This window comes from Heloderma suspectum, chromosome 4 (assembly GCF_057233095.1).
Source record: "Heloderma suspectum isolate Gila_16-S chromosome 4, 16-S_ref, whole genome shotgun sequence".
Taxonomy (NCBI): domain Eukaryota; kingdom Metazoa; phylum Chordata; class Lepidosauria; order Squamata; family Helodermatidae; genus Heloderma; species Heloderma suspectum.
The window spans coordinates 297,978,458-297,994,423 of record NC_139461.1 but is presented as its reverse complement, the minus strand read 5'-3'; the positions used below and the strand labels follow the sequence as shown (position 1 = coordinate 297,994,423).

The window sequence follows — 15,966 nt, the reverse complement described above, 5'->3', positions numbered from 1 at the left end:
GCGCGCGCTCCCTCCCCAAACCTTCCGCGCCGGGTAGGTTGGCCAATTCAGTCGCAAAGCCTTGTGGGTCCCCGAGAGACCCACGCAAACCTGTCTGCACGGAAAGGAGGCACCTTCGTAGGCGGCGGGCCAAACCGGCGTGGCGCAATTCGGACCCTGGACGTAGCGATCTTCTTTTAATGTGTGTTTCAAATTTAACAGTACACTAAGGGCACAGTCCTGTTGGGGTGGGCGCAAGGCTCCGCACTCGGCGGCTCACCGCCATCCATTGGAGAGCCAGAGAAGCGACGGAGGCAATCTTCTTCGCCGGTGCGCTCCTCCCGCTCTGCATTTTGGCTAGACAGGCTTTTTTGCCCATCTAGCTGGGGCTCTGCGAAGCAAGAGGGAAGGAGGCTCAGGAGACCCAAGGATACAGTGGAAGCCAGCCTCCCTAGTCCCCTCCTCTCCCACTGGCACGCCCCCTTTCCTCCGAGGTTGTCTTACAACCTCGGAGAGGCAGCCAGCGCGGTTCTTTCTGCACCAGCTGCGACGGGGAGGGGAGCTCAGATTCCTGGCTCTGATGTTGGACTGCTGATTGCCTGATTCGGACCTCGGATCCAGGACTCCGAACTATCCTATGGTCACTCAGACTGTCTAGGGGCCATAGGATTGCTCCCTAAATAACAAAGTGAGACATCAGTAAGAGCATCCATGCATCTTGATCCTTTTTCTATACAGTTGTGTGGCTTGTCTGAGCTCTTATTTTTTATTAGTTTATGCTCTGTTAACCCAATAAATTTCCATAAAAGACCATGTGACTGTGGTGGTTGATTTACCTCCTTGTACTGTATCATAAAGGACAGGAAGGCCTGGCATGCTATGGTCCATGGGGTCACGAAGAGTCGGACACGACTTAACGACTGAGCAACAACAACTGTATCATAAAGTTTATAAAATCTCACCAACTCATGTTGAAGTTATCCTCTTTTTGCACATTTCTGTTTGCTTTTCGTGTGTTGGCTAATTTTCCACTAGAGCTATTAACCATAATCTAAGTCTCCATTGTTGAATAATTGGACTGTGATTGCTTTTCCAACTCCTCGCTATTTCCATTCTTGCTGCTACCTGAAAGAATGTCAGAAGAGCCTTGTTTTCTATTGTATGTTTTCATCCACCGTCAGGGAGATATGAATCACTTGATCTGAGATTAAAGCAGCCTCCTTAAACTCCTTTTGCAAAAACTGATGGATTGTCACACATGACCACCACATGTGAAAAGATGTGCCTATTTCATAGAATCACAGAATCACAGAATAGTAGGGTTGGAAAGGGCCTATAAGATCATTGAGTCCAACCCCCTGCTCGATGCAGGAATCGAAGTCAAAGCATCCCTGACAGATGGCTGTCCAGCCTCATCTTGAATGCCTCAACTGTGGGAGAGTCCACCACCTCCCTAGGTAATTGATTCCATTGTCATATTGCTCCATAATCAAAAACAGGAAGTTTTTCCTGATGTTCAGCCAGAATCTGGCTACCTGTAACTTGAGCCCATTTTCCCGTGTCCTGCACTCTGGGATGACTGAGAAGAGATCCTGGCCTAACTCCCTGTGACAACCTTTCAGGTACTTGAAGAGCACTATCACGTCTCCCATCAGTCTTCTCAAGGCTAACCATGCCCAGTTCTTTCAGGTTGAGAGAGGCTGTTGCAGACAATAGATCATAATAGCAGCAAAGTGAATAGGAGGAGAGCAGACAACCCTAACCAGGCAATGGCAAAGGCTGAGTAAGCCAAAAGGTTGTGTGACCACTTGAGAAAGAAATAAAAATTAAACAAAGAAAAAGAAAATGCTGTATACAGAACTAGAGCAAATTAACACCATCGAGTCCAACCCCATTTCTTTCACATCGGCTTATTGTTGTTGTTGTTGTTCAGTCGTTCAGTCGTGTCCGACTCTTCGTGACCCCACGGACCATAGCACGCCAGGCCTTCCTGTCCTGCGCTCTCTCCCGGAGCGTGCTCAAGTTCATATTCATTGCATCCGTGATGCTATCTAGCCATCTCATCCTCTGCCGTCCCCTTCTCCTTTGGCCTTCAGTCTTTCCCAGCATCAGGGTCTTTTCCAGGGAGTTTTCTCTTCGCATTAGGTGGCCAAAATATTGGAGCTTCAGCTTCATTATCTGTCCTTCCAATGAGCACTCAGGGTTGATTTCCTTTAGGATGGACTGATTTGACCTCCTTGCAGTCCAGGGGACTCGTAAGAGTCTTCTCCAGCACCACAGTTCGAAAGCATCAATTCTTCGGCGCTCAGCCTTCCTTATAGTCCAGCTCTCACAGCCATACATTACTACTGGGAAAACCATAGCTTTGATTAGACGGACCTTTGTCGGCAAGGTGATGTCTCTGCTTCTTACTATGCTGTCTAGGTTGGCCATAACTTTCCTCCCAAGGAGCAAGCGTCTTTTAATTTCATGGCTACAGTCACCGTCTGCGGTGATCTTGGAGCCCAAGAAAGTAAAATCTGTCACTGCTTCCATTTCTTCCCCCTCTATATGCCAGGAAGTGATGGGGCCAGATGCCATGATCTTAGTTTTTTTAATGTTGAGTTTCAAACCAGCTTTTGCACTCTCCTCTTTCACCCTCAACAAGAGGCTCTTTAGATCCTCTTCGCTTTCTGCCATTAGGGTGGTATCGTCTGCATATCGGAGGTTGTTGATAATTCTCCCAGCAATCTTAATTCCGACCTCTGATTCATCCAACCCGGCATTTCTCATGATGTACTCTGCATATAAGTTAAATAAGCAGGGTGACAATATGCAGCCTTGTCGTACTCCTTTCCCAATTTGGAACCACTCGGTTTTTCCATGTCTGGTTCTTACTGTTGCTTCTTGACCCTCGTACAGGTTTCTCAGGAGACAGGTAAGGTGGTCTGGTACTCCCATCACTTTAAGAATTTGCCACAGTTTGTTGTGATCCACACAATCAAAGGCTTTAGCGTAGTCAATGAAGCAGAAATAGACGTTTTTCTGGAATTCTCTTGCTTTCCCCATGATGCAGCGAATGTTGGCGATTTGATCTCTAGTTCCTCTGCCTCTTCGAAACCCAGCTTGTACTTCCGGTAGTTCTCGGTTCACATACTGCTGAAGCCTAGCTTGTAGGATTTTGAGCATCACCTTGCTGGCATGTGAAATGAGCGCAATTGTGCGGTAGTTTGAACACTCTTTGGCGTTGCCCTTCTTTGGAATTGGAATGTAAACTGACCTTTTCCAGTCTTGTGGCCACTGTTGAGTGTTCCAGATTTGTTGGCATATTGAATGCAACACTTTAACAGCATCATCTTTTAGGATTTTCAATAGCTCAGCTGGAAGACTGTCATCTCCGCTAGCTTTGTTGTTACTAATGCTTCCTAAGGCCCACTTGACTTCACTCTCTAGGATGTCCGGTTCAAGTTCAGTGACCGCACTATCATGGCTATCAGGGACATTCAGATCTTTCCTGTATAGTTCTTCTGTGTATTCTTGCCACCTCTTCTTAATCTCATCTGCTTCTGTTAAGTCCCTGCCTTCTTTGTCCTTTATCATGCCCGTCTTTGCACAAAACGTTCCCTTGAGATCTCCAATTTTCTTGAAGAGATCTCTAGTCTTTCCCATTCTGTTGTTTTCCTCGATTTCTTTGCATTGTTCATTTAAGAAGGCCTTCTTGTCTCTCCTTGCTATTCTCTGGAACTCTGCATTCAGTTGGGTATATCTTCCCCTTTCTCCCTTGCTTTTCGCTTCCCTTCTTTCCTCAGCTACTTGTAAAGCCTCATCAGACAGCCACTTTGCTTTCTTGCATTTCTTTTTCTTTGGGATGGATTGAGTTGCTGCCTCCTGAACAATGTTACGGACCTCCGTCCATAGTTCCTCAGGCACTCTATCTATCAGGTCTAATCCCTGAAATCTATTCCTCACCTCCACTGTATATTCATCAGGGATATGATTTAGGTCATACCTGAACGGTTTAGTGGTTTTCCCGACGTTCTTCAATTTAAGCCGAAATTTTGCAAGAAGCAGCTCATGATCTGAGCCACAGTCAGCTCCAGGTCTTGTTTTTACTGACTGTATGGAGCTTCTCCATCTTTGGCTGCAAAGGACATAATCAATCTGATTTCGATATTGACCATCTGGTGACGTCCATGTGTAGAGTCGCCTCTTGTGCTGTTGGAAAAGAGTGTTTGCTATGATCAGCATGTTCTCTTGGCAAAACTCTATTAGCTTTTGTCCTGCTTCATTTTGTACACTAAGGCCATGCCTGCCTGTTATCCCGGTGATTTCTTGACTTCCTACTTTAGCATTCCAATCCCCTATGATGAAGAGGACATCTTTTTTTGGTGTTAGTTCTAGAAGGTGTTGTAGGTCTTCATAGAACCGATCAACCTCAGCTTCTTCGGCCTCAGTGGTTGGGGCATAGACTTGAATTACTGTGATGTTGAATGGTTTGCCTTGGATTCGTACTGAGATCATTCTATCATTTTTAAGATTGTACCCCAATACTGCTTTTCCCACCCTTTTGTTGACTATGAGCGCTACTCCATTTCTTCTAAGGGATTCTTGCCCACAATAGTAGATATGATGGTCACCTGAATTAAATTCGCCCATGCCTGTCCATTTTAGTTCACTGATTCCCAAGATGTCGATGTTCAATCTGATTCTTGCCATCTCATGTTTGACCACCTCCAGCTTAACTTGATTCATTGATCTGACATTCCAGGTTCCTAAACAATATTGTTCTTTACAGCATCGGATTTTCTTTTCACCACCAGACACATCCACAGCTGAGTGTCCTTTCGGGTTTGGCCCAGCCGCTTCACTCTTTCTGGCACTACTTGGAAATACCCTCTGCTCTTCCCCAGTAGCATATTGGACACCTTCCGACCTGAGGGGCTCATCTTCCGGCGTCATATCTTTTAGCCTTGTGATACGTTCCATGGGGTTTTCTTGGCAAGAATACTGGAGTGGGTTGCCATTTCCTTCTCCAGTGGACCACATTTTGTCAGAACTCTCTGCCATGACCTGTCCGTCTTGGGTGGCCCTGCACGGCATAGCTTATGGCTTCACTGAGTTACGCAAGCCCCTTCGCCACAACAAGGCAGTGATCCATGAAGGGGACATCGGCTTATGCAAGACGAGAAACAAAGCAGAAGCAGCAGCCTTTGCCAAGGCAGGGGCTCTACCGTGTCCTATGGCTGCTGCAGTAAACAAACCCCGTGCATTGCTCTCCACGTGGCTGCCCTCCTCCTGACGGCGAGTGTGGCTAAATAGCCACTCTCGGCTGGCTGCCAGAGACCGTTGTTCCCCCCACCCCCTTGCTGCACTTGGGTGAAGTATTTTTGTAAATATCTTCTCAGCCCCTCCTTAATATGTCCATCTGTATTACTTCAATCATGAAGTGCACATCTCCTCCTCCTCCTCCTCCCTGACACCTTAGAAGAACAAAACTGTTTCCCAACCCAGGTTTTAAAAATCAGCGCATGTGCAGTTTTGCATTTTGTTTTGTTGTTTATTCGTTCAGTCGCTTCCGACTCCTTGTGACCTCATGGACCAGCCCACGCCAGACCTTCCTGTCGGCCGTCGCCACCCCCAGCTCCCCCAAGGTCGAGTCTGTCACCCCCAGAATATCATCCATCCATCTCACCTTTGGTTGGCCCCTCTTCCTTGTGCCTTCCACTTTCCCTAGCATCAGCATCTTCTCCAGGGTATCCTGTCTTCTCATGATGTGGCCAAAGTACTTCAGTTTTGCCTTTAATATCCTTCCCTCAAGTGAGCAGTCTGGCTTTATTTCCTGGAGTATGGACTGGTTTGATCTTCTTGCAGTCCAAGGCACTCTCAGAATTTTCCTCCAGCACCACAGTTCAAAAGCATCTATCTTCCTTCGTTCAGCCTTCCTTATGGTCCAGCTCTCACAGCATTTTAAACTCACTGAAATCCTAGCACCATCGCGAATACACAAATAAAATGGAATTTGCTTCTGTTGCCCTGATGCCCTAATCGCCTGCTGCTCTCTGGGTGGTCATTGCTCCCCCTTCTCCCCCAGGCTGTGGGGCTCTGGAGTTTGGCTCCAAGGTGTACCACTGCTAGCAGAGAGAGCTGCCAAAGACATCCTGGCCACAAGCAGAAGTGCTGGTGGAGGAGTGGAGCATCTCGTCCCTTCCACTCGAGCAAACGCCTTTGGCTGTTTCAGGTAAAGGCAATGTTAATTTTTTTTAAAGGCTGCTTCTGAAACCATGGTGGCGTTAATACAGCCACATCTCTGGCTTCTCGTTTTTGCTTGTGATTCAAAACGAGCCACCTCTCTTGAATACTGAAACTTGTCTGTAAATGTATCGTTCGTGACATTTTCTCTCTCTCTTGCTCCACAGAGGGCAGCGCAGCATACATTCCCCACCTTTTCTTCTAATCCTCACAACAACCTTGTGGGGTAGGTTAAGGCTTAGGCTGAAAGAGGGTCAAGACCCAAAGTCATTCAGAGTGCTTCATGGCTCAGCAGGGATTTGGAACCAGCTTTGAGTCAGGCATCCTAACCACTACACCACACTGGGTCTCTAAATGGACACCAGACAACGCCCCCCCCCCCCTCGCCTTCGCCTGTTCAAGGAATGTACACTTTTTGCTATGAATTACATAGTACTTTTGAAAGCCATGGTTATGGTCTCATTTAAGTCCTGTGGAGGCTTCAATGAAACAAGTTTGTATTAAGAGGGTTTAGTTGTCCTGGGATTGCAGTGTAAAAGCACACTCTTTTGTGTAAACCACCATTGACCAGGGCACCAAGGGCCACTGGGAAGTGGCACTCCCTGCCTCCCAGGAAGACCATAACGGCAAGGGAAATACCAGGCTGTCCCCTTCTGTCAGCCAGAGAAGGAGCAGCTGCAGGGAGCTTTGCTTTCCCCCTCCCTGCCAGAAAGAACACTGCGCCTCAACTGCCAGTATTTCTCAGACTGCAGAAGTGAGGAGAAGCACGCTCTGGACCCTGCCACCAGCCACCGGAAGAAGGGCTGCAGCGAGGGGAGATTAACCTGGCCTCAGATGGAACCATGGAATGGCTACTAATGGTGGTGGTGATATAGTACCCTCCAGTGTTGGAAGCACTATGGCTCTGTATACCATTTGCTAGGAAACATGAGTGGGTGTCCTAGTTGTGGGCTTCCCACAGGAAGCTGGTTGGCTATTGTGCGAACAGAATGCTGGATTACATAGGCCTTTAGGGTCTCATTCAGCATGGCTCTTCTGTTCTTTAACCACTAGAGATACTGCCCAAGGGTTTGGAGCCTGTCACCAACAGCGCTACAAGGGAATCCCCCCCTCCACCCCACACACTTCCCCCCCATACATGCACATGCATGCGCAACACACACACACACAGAAAGGAATAGCTGGGTGGCATGAGAATATAGATCGCAATAATCTCGTCCAAGGAACCTTGCACTTCTGTCTGAGGGGGCAACTGGAAGTTTACTGAAGATTGTACAAAGTTTAATCTGGGAAACACTTTCTGCAAGGAAAAAAATACAGAATGGGGCTTCCCCATGATCATCTTTAACAGGCGGTTTAAAAAAACAACAACAACTTTCACAATATCATCTATCTTGCTGCGACACAACGTTCAATCTTGGTCTGTTAATTAGTCTGTTAGTTTAAATCCAGATTGTTGCTCTTACGAAATCAACCGGGGGCGGGGGTGAGGATATTTGACCCCCCGATGCTAGGATGTCCAGCCATCAAAGACAACACAGGGAACTGGGAGAGCAGAAAACATTCCATTTTAAGTGGGGACATGTTAGGGATTTAGGACGCAATCCTATGCCTGTTTAGACAGAAAAGTCCTACAACTCCCAGCATTCCCCAGCCAGCTACGCTGGCTGGGGAATGCTGGGAGTTGTAGGACTTTTCTGTCTAAACAGGCATAGGATTGCTTCCTTGACTGACAGTGTAATCCGAAACCTGTTCACTCGGTAAAGCCCATGGAGTTAAATGGGGTTTACCCCTTGGTCAGCGCGCGCAGGCCCGCAGGCGGAGCCCGTGCAGGGGAAGCGCCGGCGGGCGACCGGTTCTTCCAATGCCGGCGCGGCGCACGGGCCGCACGCAGCAGAGAGCCGGGGCTGCAGCGCGGAAGGCGAGGGACGGCCCTGGCGCAAACCACCCCGGGCGATCGTAACGCGCCTATCCGGCTCTCTTGCCCTCCTCGCTCCATCCACTCCCTCGCCGCCGCTGCGTCCGGGCGCCCGCCTTTGCGCCGCCTCTTTCCGTGCTCGTGCTCGTCTCCCCCCCCCCGCTCCGCCGGCGCGCGCGCGCGCGCCTCCTCGCGTTTAAAAACCACCCCCCCCCGCCCTGCAGGCGCCGCGGGCGGGTCTCTTTCCCTTCGCGCACAGGCGCGCGCTGAGCCGCGACGCGCGCAAGGCCGGCGAGGGGGAGCCAAACGCAGCGGCGGAGGCGGCCCGTGACGCCACAGAGGGCGGGCGGGGGTCCTCCGGGCGCAAGCGGGCGGGAGCCTGGCAGTGTTCGCACGACAGCCGGTCAGCCGGGCGGACCCCCGAGGCGGAGAGGACCCGCAGCGACCGCCCGCCGGCCTGCCTGGAGCTCTGGCACGCCCACGCCTCGCAGCGGGCGAAGCGAGCGCCGCCCCCAGCAGGGCGCGCGGGAAAGAGGCCGAGCGCAGCTGGGTGCGGGGCCCCGAGTCCCCCAGCGTGGACCCCGCCTCGAGCCGCCGCCACAGCCCGACCCAGCCGCCTTCCGCCCCCGCCGTTCGAGCCGACAGCCCCCAGGCGCCCGCCGCCCCCCCAGGAGGCGGCCTCCAGCCTGCCCGGCAGCCTCTCCGCCCAGCCGCGCGGCCTCCGCGCGCCTTCCAGCCCAGGGAGCCTGCTGGATTCCTCCAGCATCCAGCGCGACAGCCTCGACTCCCTGGCTGGGCCCGGCGAGAGCTTGGCATCCTTCGGCCTTCTCCGGGACAGCCTCTGTCAGCAGGACAGCCATTCACCTGCCTCGCAGCAGCCACCTCCGGCCGGTCGGCGACAGCCTCGAGACACCCAGCATCCAACTGGACAGCCTCCAGTCGGCGGCCAGTTTGTGCGACAGCACCCAGGCCTCCAGCGCGATAGCCTTGATTCCCCCTGCAGCCTGTGCGATAGCCTGGAGACATCCCTTGCTCAGCATCATTGCCCGGGATCCTACAGCGTCTGACTGAAGCCTGTGGCACATTCCCTTCGCCTTCTACCCCAAAGCCTAACATCGCTCTTGTATAAGGGCTGTGGAAACAACCGCCAGGCCTCACCTATCGGTGCCTGTCTTCACCATGTCTGAACGGAAGTTGTTGTCAGGAGCAGCAGTGTCCGCTCAAGCCACTGGCCCTCAAGAGCCGGTGGTGTCTCGGGCCCCGCGGAGGAGCCCCAGCTACCTCTCTGATCTGTACCAGAACATGCTGCGGGACGAAGAAGCCCGGCATGCGGAGAGGAAGAGGGCCCAGCCGTTGCACGGCAGCAGCAGTGCCAGCCTTCTGACCTACTCGGTCAGCGAGGAGATGCAGCAGAGAAATCCTCAGGGCGCCACGGTTACAAGTTGTGACCCGCACCTGAGGCCCATCATGCGCCGGCGGGCCAGGTCCTTGCCCAGCTCTCCGGAGAGGAGGAGGGGTGTGGTGGCACCGTGCCGCGTTCCGGGGTGCAGCACCCGCAGGAACCGCGTCAGGTTTGCAGATGCTTTAGGGCTGGAGCTGGCTGAAGTGAAAGTCTTCCAGGCTGGGGAAGACCCATCCATCCCTCTGCATGTGCTCTCTCGGCTGTCCATCAATTCTGATCTTTGTTGCAGCAGACTAGACTTGGAATTTACCATGCAGTGCCTGGTGCCTGACTTCCAGCAGCCTGCTGACTGCGAGGACTTCTCCAGCCGCCTCCAGCAGCAGCGGGTGTGCCTCGAACGAGTGAGCAGCTCAGATCTGGGCCTGAATGGCACCATCAAAGTGATCAATGTGGCCTTTGAGAAGCAGGTCGCTGTGCGCTACACCTTCAATCACTGGCAGGGCCAGCATGAAGTAAATGCTCAGTGGCACAGCACTGTTCCCGGCAAGGATGGGCAGGAGCAAATGGATGTCTTCACCTTTTTCCTTCCTCTGCCACCTTTTCTCCTCCAGCTTAGCTCAGTGGTTGAGTTTGCAGTATTCTACCGAGTCAATGGGCAGGAGTATTGGGATAACAATCAAGGCAAGAACTACAGCTTCACATGTAGGAGTCATCCACTGAAGATGCCCAGAGAATGTGAGGAGAGCTGGATTCACTTCATCTAAGCAGTACAAGGAGACAAAGAGCCTCTGGTCCTTTGCTACATTGGCCCTGCCTGGCATCTCTCCTTCCTGAGGCACCAAAGAAATCCTTCAGAATAAAAGAATAAGAAGTGATATGCACAAACGTTATTTAGAGAAGAGGGTTAAAGAAAAGGATACAGGGCCATCACCTGCATTGATTTGCACCCCAGATCATTTGTGTGTGTGTGTGTATATGTGTGTGTGTGCGCGCGCACGCGCGCATGTAAATCACTGCAGAACAGATAGTGTCAGGAGAAGTAAGCCAGTTTTTTTACTGCTTTAATTAACTCAGTAGAGTAAGTTCTATGTAGGGTATTTTAAAATGTATAGTTTCTTTTTTCATTCTTTGACACTGTAGTTTTGCACTTCAGCCAATGCACTTTTGCACTTTTTGGGGGGGGCGGGGGAGACGTCCTTGATAAATGGAACACAGTCAAATTGTTTTTGCTACTTTATAGCAGAAAAATAATGTTGCACAGTTCTTATGCACTGGTCAAATACAGCAGGGTCTGTGGTGCAAAAATGGATGTTAATAAATATTATAAATATTTAAATAAAAAAAATTTACAATGCGTTTTATAAAACATACCTGACAGTATAAATTAGATATTTAAATCCCCAAGTACGAATATATGGTAGAGAAACTGCAGTTTGCTTTTGCTGGAAAAATTCTTGCCCTTTCCAGGTTAAGATCAGAGCTGATCTGGGGGATAGACGTGGGATGAATAGCATATGTACAGCTGTTTCTTTCCTAACTTGTTTTCTAGAATATGGATATTTTTGCACTTTTGTAACATGTCCCATTTGAAGATACCAGAATGTTGTACAAACTGCCATCTCCAGTCCAGTATTTAAGTAATTCAACTAGATTGCTGCAAAGTAAGATAAAGGCATGAGGGTCTTTGGCAGAGGTATGACAGCCAACAGTTCAAATGGGAAATAATGCTGAACTTTAAAAAGTAAATACATTGGGCGAGTTCAGACTTCATGACAGCCCACTGTGGGTTAATTCACCCTCAAGGGGCTGTGGTGTGTGCCATCTGCCGTTATGAATATGCAACCCCCAACCAGGGGTTGCTGCATCTTGCTGTGTCATGCAATCCGTGGATTATACGAGGGTTGTTAAACTCTCCGCAGCCGGGTTCGCACAGCATGCCAAGCCATGGAAACCCCCAGTTGGGGGTTGCATATTTGTAATGGTAGATGGCATGTGATGCAACCCCTCAAGGGTTAATTAACCCAGAGTGGGCTGTTGTGCCATCTGAACCAGGTCATTCTCTGAGACACTTAGACAAAAGCTGAAAGATGATATCATTGCTATTAATGAGCTACAGTTGTATGTTGGTGATGTCTGATTTAGAAAATGAGATGTGCTTACGCTGCAAGGGGACCAGCAAATTCCAAACTGACAAGGAGATCATCTTGATGCATACTTTTGAGTGTACGAAACTGCCTTAATTGTTGGACTTCAGTCCCATGGCTTCCTTTGAGAATGGGCTTAAAACCCTTCTGTATATATTTCCAATATGACTGTATAGATTAGGGGTGGTCAGAAGGTAGATCTGGGTCTACTAGTAGATCTCTGAGCGATTTGTAGTAGATCAGCAATTGTTTTTGACTCCCCAATTTTAAACAATAATAGCAACACACGCACCCCCTCCCTGGTTATACTGCTGAAATGAACAACGCATGAGTTAACCAGGAGTAGTTTTTTGTGTAATGAGATCCATTAAGTTCTAGTACTCAAAACAAGTTCCTGGACTCAGAGTTATTAAATTCTAAGTGTATGTCTTTTGCGCCAGGCTCTGGTTGATAGATCCCAGGATTCTAGTTTAAAAAAAAAAAAAAGTAGATCCTGCAGACTGAAGTCTGCCCACCCCTGGTATAGAGTACAGTTAACGCTGCAATTAAGGGTGGATTCCCATGTTCATGTGCCGTGTTTCTGTCATCATTTTTGTATATATGTGTCAGGATGATTTCTGACCCTACTATAGATTGAACCATCTGCATGTGCTACTAACAGTAAGATACTTTGAGTAACACACCATTACACAGCACCTGATCTTTGGTGGTGTGCTACTAGAGACATGTTAAAGATAGTGATGCGTATGGGTATGCACGGTACGGCAAGAAGTTGCGCTACTACATATACAAAAACCTACAGCCGGAGATGTACAATCATATTTGGATACGTGATTGCCGTGGCACTGAAAAAATATCATAAATCTAAGATCTAATCTTAGCAGGCCAAACCTAATCACCTAGTAATAGAGCCATGGAATATGGGGAAACATAACATTTGTTAAATCCAAAATCTCTCCCCTACTCCCTATTTGCAGTGTATTGCTCTAGGTCTACAGCAGGAATGGGAACTTCTGGCCTGTAGGCCAAATTCAGCCCTCTGAGCTGGTCCATTTGGCTGTGGAGCCTCAAACGAGGCCCCTCCCTGAAGCCACCACCCCCACAGAGAAGGGAGCGGGTGAGAGAGCAACTGAGCTGCGATTGGAATGACGAGCTGTAGGCAAAGCAGTTGTGCACTCATCCGGTGCCTGGAGGACCAACCCAGTTCCTCACCGCTGCTCCATAGGAAGCTGCCTTATACCGACTCAGACCCTTGATCCATCTAGCTCAGGGGTGTCTACAGTGACTTGCAGCAGCTGTCCAGGGAGTTTTTCCAGCCCTGCCTGGAGATTCCGGGGATTGAACCTTGGACCTCCTGCATGCAAAGCATATGCTCTACCACTGAGCACAGTTCCCTGTTACTTCATTCCTGTGTGAAGTGGGGAAGATTAACATACTTGGTTTCACGTTTCCTGTATTTTGGAATTGCATGGGGCCTTGGGAAACTTGAGGGCAGCTATATTGCAGTGCATTCCAGCCAGGCACATACTCTTCCCTCATGGAGGCTGGAAGGGATCCCAGTATAGAAACTCATCTCAGCTGTACATTTTCTAAAGAGGGCTTCTGTGCAAGATGTTTTCTCAAGGGGCCATTCTTCACATTTTGGAGATCTTTGGAAGTGCCTGGCCAGTATAAAAGGAACATAGGGTAATGGCAAATCTATTTTCCTTATTGGTGACGAAGCCAACAAATGTATTCATATCTCTTGTTTAAAAACTAAGTAGTATGCAGGCTAGAGACTTTAAACAAATCTCATGGAACTTCCCTGACAATTTCAGTAGAAATCCTGTATACTGATAGCAGAGTCAGACTTATTCTCCAATTGTGGGTCCTTCATGTAGCCAGAACGGCACCATCCACACCCAGATAGCAGGAATCAGCAGGCATGGGGAACTCCGCAAAGTTTCTGGAAATACAAGAAATGTTTGGTGGAGGGGGCAAAACCCTAGGGGGAGGGGGATCCCAAAACAGCCCAAAGAGAATTGAGGATGCTCAATTTTAACTGACAGTTTGGGGAAAGAAATGGAAGGTGGTGGTGGTGGTGGTGGTGGTGGTGGTGGTGGTGGTGTGGGGAGGAATGGAGTATCCTGGAAGAAGGCATGGGTGGCTGGCTGGAACCCTGAACAGGAGCACTCCACAGTGCACCATTTTGTAGAAGGTCCCACTTTTACATCCCAAATACTCAGGGCAATGGCAGTTTTCCTTCTGTCTGCGTGGTCCCCAAATCTGCTCCAGAGGTTCCTCTAACTCTCTGGAGCAGACTTAGGGCACATGGGGGAGGCTGCAGGATGGAGGGAAAATTCAGTCCACCAGCAATCTGGTCTGTTGGCAGAAGGACTCCAGTGGATACAACCCTCAAGAATTTTCAGTGCCCATGTGGTCGCTGTATAGCTGAGAGATTCTTAAGATGGTTATGATTGCACAAGGTTGTCTATTTTAATTTTTTTTAAGCTAAGCAAGATTGGCTAGGCCAGGAGTAGGTTACATATCTGGTGCCCTCCAGATGTTTTAGACTACAGCTCCCATATCCCTGACCATGGACCATACTGCTGGGGCTTATGGGAGGTGTGGTCCAACACAGCTGGAGGGCACCAGGTTGCCTACCTCTGGGTTAGGCAAACTCTTGGGAAGCTGTTATTATGGGCTTCTTCACACAGTCCTTTTATCCCACTATTGAAATCGGTTACTCACGGAAGTTTGTGGGTCCTTTAGATGGTGTCGTCAACTTCCAGGGCATCTCCCACACTAAGTGACCTTTATTTCATTTTTTAAAAGATCAGAGATAATGAGCTATCAAATTACAGTGCTTGCAATAAGAGGAGCTAGGCCAATGAAACATATGGAAGAGACTCATAGAGGAGGGAAAGGAGGAGGAAAAGCAGGTGGGTGGGAGGATGCGTGTGTAAAGAGAGTCTATTGTGATCCTGCATTTAAAATGGAAGCAGAAAGCCCTTTTTTAAATGTGCCATTTTAGGCTGGTGTAGAGATGTTGTATGATGGCAGGAAAGAACAACATCCACAGAGAGAGAGAGAGAGAGAGAGAGAGATTGAGTAATATATAGCCTCCTTTGTTTTATATATACATGTTCTGATCTTTCTGAAACAAATGTCTTTTGCAGCTCCTGTTGAATTTAACAGGCATTTTAAAGTTCCTGTAACATAGAAATGCTAAGTCCACATACATACTTATGTTACATTGTGTTGCCAATTACTGTGTTATATAAATGATGAATGCACTACTGCATTTCCAGATGCAAAATTCATTTTAAAGGCAAAGAATTTCCATAGCAGCAGAATCTTAATGGCCCTGCGATGTTAGAAAAAAGAAATGTGAAGAGAAGACAGGGAATGTTGCCATTTCCCCTCCTCAGAATAGTTATGTATCAGTACAAATGGTCAGATTTCGATATTTCAGCTTTTCTGGTTTGATCTTCCAGAAATGAGTGATGCAATGTCTCTGAAGCATGCCAAATGCTTATGGGAAGTGTGTATGCATTGCATAACCGTTACTATTGCTCCTGGATTTGATATTGCAGACTTCTCCCTCATCATTTTTGTTCCTCAAAGCTGCCTAAACAAATGCATTTTCCTTGGGTGATTTGCACCACTTTATATTGGCCCTGCGTGATGCACCCCATTCTGTGGCTACTGTTCGAATGACTACTTGCCCTGGGTCAGCATGGCCAGAGTATCAATCCTTGATCATCCTGTGCTATACCATCCTGTGTTCTGGAGGTGCAGTACTCCTTGCAGCTATTTCTTTTCACTTCCTACTTTATCAACATCAGAGAAGCGCAGACAAGGTCCAAAATCATAACACTGGAATGGTGCTGCAAATATGGTCTTTCTGGATCAGACCGCAGTTCATTTCGTTCAGCATTTTGTGTCCAACAGTGTCTCGTCGCCCAAATGCCTCTGGAAGTTAAAGCTTGTGAGCATAGCATGAAACTCATGGCTACTCCCCAGTACTTGGTACTTAGAAGTATAATTTTGAGTATAAAGGTTCCATTTAAAAGCTGTTGATAGAGTGGCTCCTTTGTATTTCTCAAATATGGTGCCATGCCAGATATTCTGGCAAAATTAAGAGGTGGGGAGGGGGTGGGGGGGTGGGAAGATTTTATTTCCTTATGCCAACTTGGCTCATATTACAGTGTACAGTATTTACCACATTTTGGAGACTTTTCCAGGAGGTCTCTCCAGGAAATGGTAACGGCCAGATTTCACTGTGGAAAGGGGCATTCAGAATAAATGCATGC

The 15,966-nt window shown here is 48.6% G+C and overlaps 1 protein-coding gene across 1 annotated transcript; it reads left to right on the top strand.

Moving 5' to 3' along the window:
• The first annotated feature begins 9,302 nt into the window (after window positions 1-9,302).
• PPP1R3D (protein phosphatase 1 regulatory subunit 3D) lies at window positions 9,303-15,668 on the top strand. Its single transcript, XM_084854305.1, has one exon. The coding sequence runs from the start codon at window positions 9,305-9,307 to the stop codon at window positions 10,289-10,291; it is 987 nt and encodes a 328-aa protein (XP_084710431.1). The 5' UTR covers window positions 9,303-9,304; the 3' UTR covers window positions 10,292-15,668.
• Window positions 15,669-15,966: the final 298 nt, after the last annotated feature.